Source organism: Equus quagga, chromosome 5 (assembly GCF_021613505.1).
Source record: "Equus quagga isolate Etosha38 chromosome 5, UCLA_HA_Equagga_1.0, whole genome shotgun sequence".
NCBI lineage: Eukaryota > Metazoa > Chordata > Mammalia > Perissodactyla > Equidae > Equus > Equus quagga.
In genome coordinates, this window is record NC_060271.1 from 35,044,901 (window position 1) to 35,051,047 (window position 6,147).

Consider the following 6,147-nt stretch of genomic DNA (forward strand, 5'->3'; position numbering starts at 1 on the left):
CGTGGTCTTAGGGCAGGACCTCCTGAGGTTAGAGTTTGCAGGAGGGGCTGCTCGGCCTTTCTTGCTCCTTGAATCCCTTCGGGCATCCGCAGGCTACCCTCTGACCATCCCCCTTTCTCTCGTGCCTTCCAGGAATTCACCGTCCCCCAGCTCCGTGGCCAGCAGTGACTCAGGAAGTACAGATGAGATCCAGGACGAGTTTGAGCGGGAGGCGGACGTGGAGCCCATGGTCAGCTGATGACTGAGGCCCCCGTGCCTGGTGGTCTTGGCGATGGGGCCTCTGCCCCTTTCTCTCCATGGGGCCGGGAAGGCTCCTCGGAGTGGGCTCCAGTCCTCCCCACACAGACTTCCTCTGCCCTCCCTTCTCTGGAGGCCCCGAGGGACCGCTGCTTCCTTCCTTCCACCCCGCCACCAACCAGTGTCCCTTCTGCATTCACCCACCCAAGGAATGGTGCTGTCAATTTCTATTGTTCTCCACGTTACAAATGCAGACTTCTGTCCGGACGATGCAGTGTCAACTGTGCCTTTTCCCTTAAGCTGAGCCACTTTGAGCTCCAAAGAATTATTCCTTGCAGGTGTTTTTATACAAAACTCTAGGTGAGGGCAGGGCCCCCAGGCATGGTATCCTGCGATTTTCTACCCTCCCACCTGCTCCTCTGATTGGCCGTGAGCTATGCCCTCCCCTCCTCTGCTGGCCAGCGCTGACCGAGCTGGGCTTGGGGTGGTCTGCCTGCCCCCAGGAAGGAGGTGTTTGCCTCTGCAACCTTCTTAGGCCTGGATGGGGACCTCCCAGGTGTTCTTCACTTACCGAAAGAGAGGAAAGATGGGAAGCGGGGGGGAAGACAAATTTTTATTTTCTTTTTGGATCGAGTGGCAAAGCAGAGGGACAAGGCACTGTGGGGGAAGGTGGTGCCTCACTGTGTTTAAACTACTATGCAAAAAACAAACAAACAAACAAAAGCAGCTTGCCTTATATCATCGTGGAAGGTCGGCCCTCTCCCAGACCCCTGGTTTTCCCCTGGAGCTGGGAGGGAGGCCAAAGTAGGGCGGTCTCTCTGGCAGCCTCCGAGGGTGAGCACTGACTGGGGAAGGGGTTCGGTCAAGGTCGGTAGCGAGGCCTGGGTCCTGCAAGGCCCTTGGCCACTTGACTGCTTGCTTTCTTGAGACTTCTGTGGGGTGGGGGGATCTTTTATTGCCCTGATGACTTGATGGTTTTCTCTCCCTTTCCAACCAACAATAAGGGGTTGTGTATCTTTAATTTCTCTGTGAGAAAGTCTCAAGGGGGCCAGGTCTGGCATCCACCCCTCCACAGTGGGGCCGGGTCAGTACTGCCTGCTGCCATCTTGGTTCTCCACTGTCTCCCAGTCGCCCGCTGTTTGGCCACTGGTAGACACTGGAAGGGGAAGGGAAAGGAGACAGCGAGGGCTGCTGGCAGATTGGAGGTGGCAGGAGTAGAGCTGGAGCGAGAACCATCCTCTTCTGCTTGTGGACACATGGAAGCATCTTTCCATAATTCACTTGGTTGACGGACCAGTGGGGGAGTTAATCTGAGCCGGTACCTCCCCAGGACTGGAGTGGGCCTGAGTCAAAGGGCACTGTGTCGAGGCCACCTGCCAAATCTCAGCTTGCAGCCAGCTGAGCAGGCTTTGGTTTTTTTTTTTTTTAATTTCCTTTTGTACCCACTACTGTGGGTGCAAGTGCAGATTTTTGTTTTCGTTGGCCCGGGAGCTCCCCCTGGAGGTCGAAGGAGCAAAATGTGCCCCAGGACCAGAACTTAGCACCTGCTGCTTCTGTCTGCAGGCAGAGAGCTCTGGCCTTGAGTAGGATGTGGCCCTGTCCTTCCTCCAGCGTACCAGCGACCCGTAAGGGCCTTCTTTCTCTTCCATTCTAGTTTTCAGTCTTAAAGCCATTGTACATAATATTCATATAATATATATATATGGAGAGAGAGAGAATGTTAGTGACTGTGTGTAATTTTTATTTATCAGAACTTGGTGGCCTTTATTGTGAATTTTTTCCTTTTTTTTTTTTGTTGGGGGACCTCCTCCTGGTTCTCTGTGGCAGTCTGCCTGAGAGGCTTCCATCCCCAGCATCTCTGATTAGCCACCGTCCCTCGGTAGGGACATGGAAGGACAATGGTTTCAGAGGAGAGACAGCCTTCCCCTCCTTCCACTGACCTGTGTTCTAAAGGTGACAGGGTTCAAACCTACCTGATTATTACTGTCGTTATTGTTAATGTTGTTTTAGTTTTAGTTTTATTTTAACCAAAGGTTATCAGAGCCAGTTGGGCTTGGACCTCAGCTGCTAAAAAGATTTTCCGTTTCTGAGACGGGGGGCAGATGGTCGCCCCCAAGGGCCTCCTTGGTGCAGGCCTGCGGGAGGCATTGAATGGCATGGTCAGGCAGGCAGAGTGGAAGCCAGCCTCGGCTTGTTCCTCAAGGTGGTGGGAGGGTAGCAGACCTATCTTTAGGGTTAAGATAGTAAGGCAACGGTGTAAGCATTGGGGGTCACTAAGGCGACCGTGGCGAGTGGTGTCCAGTGGTTTTATTTTTGCTTTCCCCCTCGTATCCATAGGACATTTATCTTTGGGGACTAGGGTACTCTGAATCTGTCCAGGGAGGATGGAAATGGCAGGAGCTAGAGACAGACATTGGCTGGAAAGTTCTTCCTGCTGGTTTTTAATAGCTGCTGTCCCCTGGGGAGCAAAGATTCCAGGCAGGTGGATGCAGGGGGACAGCAAGAGTTGGGCAGCCAGCCTCCTGGGTGGGGTCCTGGGTCTTGGCCTGGACCAAGGCCTGGCTGCCTCCCTCCCCACCATGTTTTATTTTTGAGTTAGTTGCCAGTGGGCCCTGCTTGTCCCCCGCCACGAGCCCACAGCTTGCCAAGAAAGACCCCAACGCTCGCTGGGGCAGCACCTGGTCCAGTTGGGACAAACTGGTCCGTCCTTTGTAAAGCTGTAAATACTTAATTTTGGTTTTCTATTTCTAGGCCCAGTGTCATATTGACACTGGTATTTTAGAATTGTTCTCAGATGGGCTCTCCTCTGCTGCCCTCTCTCACTCTCCTATTTTGGGGGGTTTTATAAAAAGAGGATGGAGAGGGGCAGGAGAGTAGCTTCCTTTTGGCTCCCTGGTTGTGGAATACGCACACACGCACACACACACACACACACACACACGCATACACACACACTCTTCTGAGACTCCGAACAGGGAACAAAATCATTGGCAGGTAAACACGTTTTGTTTTCTTGTAGCAATATGTCTTGAGGTCTCCGAAGGGCCCGTCCAGCCTGGACTTAGCCCTGTGGGTGTAGCTCAGATGACCCATGGAGAATCAAACCACTTTTGGCTTGGGGTGGGGGAGAGGGTGTGGGGTAGGGGATAATATAAGTTGTAACTTAAGCTAAACGTAATCTATTTATAAAGCGAGAGACTCTCATCTATTTTTATGAAAGGAAAGGGTTTTAACCCCGGGCAGGCAGTGGTGGCCACCCAGCGCGTTTCTGTGGCCAGGATGCATGTTGCTGCTGGGTTTAATATATCCAGTACCCCTCCCCTGTCTCCCCGTCCACACCGCCTGCTCGTCTACACCCAGGAGCAGCTTCAGCAGAGCGAAAGTCCCACTGTACCTCATTTCCCCGGTCCCCGCTCCCTCAGCTCCTTGGTCCTGGGAAGTCTTAGTGGGGAGGGCACTTGTGGAAGTAGGCAGGCAGCGGGGAATTCAGAATTGAGGTGGGTGGGGGGAGGGAAAAGGGGCACCAGGTGGGCAACAAACCCTGCTTTTCAGAGCGCGGGCTCTGATTAGTTCCTTGAGCTCTCGTCTCCCAAGGTGCATTTCCAAGCATAGAGCGTGGGCGGCAATGGGGCACACGGATTCCTTGGGGCCTGGGCCCTACCGGGTCCCAGGTTGTCAGGCAGCTGGAGCAGGAGTGGAAACATGAGGACTTGCTCGTAGCCCAGCCCTGGCTGTGCCTGCTCCAGGCGCGGGCCTGGGCTCCCGTTCTTGATGTGCTCCTCCCAGGCCCTGGATGCAGAACTAGGGGCTGGGGCCTTCCTCAGACCTGAGTCCTCCGCCTTGAGACACTGAGCTCGGGGTCCTAGGAGGGCTCTGTCCTAGACTGGGGAGTCTGGAGGTGCCCGGGTGGGTATGGATAAACGCAAATTCTCTCTGGAAGGGAATTTTCCATGGGTGGAAGATTTCCAAGCTCAGAGGGGCTGTGTGTTAGTCTTGGGCGAATCCCTCAACATTCCCCCTGCCAAGCCTGAAAAGAAATGAGGCAAAGGCACCCTCCACTCCATCCCTTCCGTGGACATTTTGGCATCAACCTGATTTCTAGCCCCATCCAGGGAGATATTCTATCCTGTGGTCCCATCCCACCCCACTGTTGCTGTTTGTCTGTCAGCTGGGTCTAGCATCAAGGGGAAGGGGGGGTTTATACTCATTGAAAGACTACTGATCCTACCGGAAACCAACCTGTTTACTGTACTCTTGTAAATATCATGCCCTTTATATCCTGTATATTGGCTTCTTTTAAATAAAGTGAAATGTCTTAGACTTGATGGTGTTTTTTTTTAATTGAGAATAAAATGGTGGTGGGGGGAAGGGCAAGAGGCCCAAGGGCCACATAAACACTAAAGCAAAGTAGATAGCCAATGAGTGACACAATAGGGAAATTTCACATCATCTATTGCGTTTGCATCTGACAATGTTTGGAAATAGATAAAGTGGGATTTATTAGGCACATTTTACAGAAGGGGAAGAGAGAGCCAGAGAGATCAAGGCTGAACAATTGTCGAAGCCTGGTTTGGAATTGAGGTCCTGTTAATCACAGAGCCCCCATTTCTTAAACCTCCTCCAGGGGCCCATGAGAGGCCACCTCCTGGGGCTCTGCTTTGACCCTGTCCAATGTTCTAGTTTCTTTTTGTTAATGGCCAGATTCAGGGAGACATTGCCCCATGTGAATGGGGCCCACCGACTACAGTTTTCTTCCAGGATGAAAGGAAACAGCCACCACCAATTCCAATTTATTTTTTTACCCTAAAACTTGCACTTAATGCAGTTTCCTTTCCCATTCCCCGCTCTGTTTAAATTCCCCAGTGTCAAAGCGATGACCTTCTGGAGGGAAAGAAGTAGCATGAGATAATGAGGGAATTCTAAGGTGGGGATTATTACCCCCTCTTTATAGACAGGGAAACCGAGGACCAGGGAAGTTGTGTGTTTTGCCAGCGTCCTAGGGAGGAACCACGATCAGCATCGGAACTCTGACTCCTAAGCAGGTTTGTGATTCACGCTGCTGGGGGAACTAGAAACAGATATATTAGAAGAGAGTGTTAGGAAAGCTGTAACAGCACTTTAGGAATAGAATGGGTTCCTAAGACTCTGTCCTCAGGAAGGCTTCAGGATCCGAGTTTTAAGTAACGTTCAAGCCTCCATCAAACTTCTCCAAAAGAAAACTAAAATTTTGACCCGGGGGGGAAAAGATAAAGCGCAGGACCAACTGGTTCCGCAGCCCGAGGCTTTGAAAGAAAAAGTTAAGCAAAGACCGGCTCGGGTTTTATCTTTTATTGACCGTAAACTGCAAGGAAGCCGGCCGATTTATCTAAGCGATTTATCTAAGCGCCAGGCCCTGGGAAACTGGGTGGCCCCGCGCCAGGCTGGGAGGTGGAGGGCGGCTGGGTCCCGGCCAGGGGACTGGAGGCAGGGGACTGGCCGCGGCGTGGCCCTGCGGGGTCGAAGAGCCTGGTAGCCACAGGCCAAGGGCAGCCACAGTGGTCGGGCCCGGACGCCCGCGACACCTGACTCGCGGATCTGCGGTCCTTCCGCCCCGCCTCCCACGTGTCCCTTTCCCGCTCTCTCATTGGCTCGTTCAGCCCCTCTCTCCGGCCTAAGAAGGCTGCAACATGACCGCCCCCCCTGATTGGCCCAGGAGCTTCGATGCTTCACTCTGATTGGTCGATGGGCCTCACGCCCTCTCTCCCTCGAGGGCTGCTGGGTCATACCATAGAGAGAGGAGGGGGAAACGTGTATGTTTCACGGCTTCCCTTTTCGGTTGCCTTGTCCTATGTCACATAGTGGCCTCTATCATGCCCTAAAAAAGAGAACTGTTTTATTAACAGGAGGTAAGTTTCGGTTGACGCTGACTCG

At 52.9% G+C, this 6,147-nt stretch overlaps 1 protein-coding gene across 1 annotated transcript in view; it reads left to right on the forward strand.

The window, feature by feature from the left end:
- IFFO2 (intermediate filament family orphan 2) overlaps positions 1-4,557 on the forward strand; it is a 46,814-nt gene extending 42,257 nt beyond the window's left edge. Inside the window, exon 9 of the mRNA XM_046660661.1 lies at positions 133-4,557. Coding sequence (XP_046516617.1) covers positions 133-238 — 106 coding nt within the window. The 3' untranslated portion in view covers positions 239-4,557. The remainder of the gene's footprint in view (positions 1-132) is intronic.
- The last annotated feature ends 1,590 nt before the right edge of the window (positions 4,558-6,147 follow it).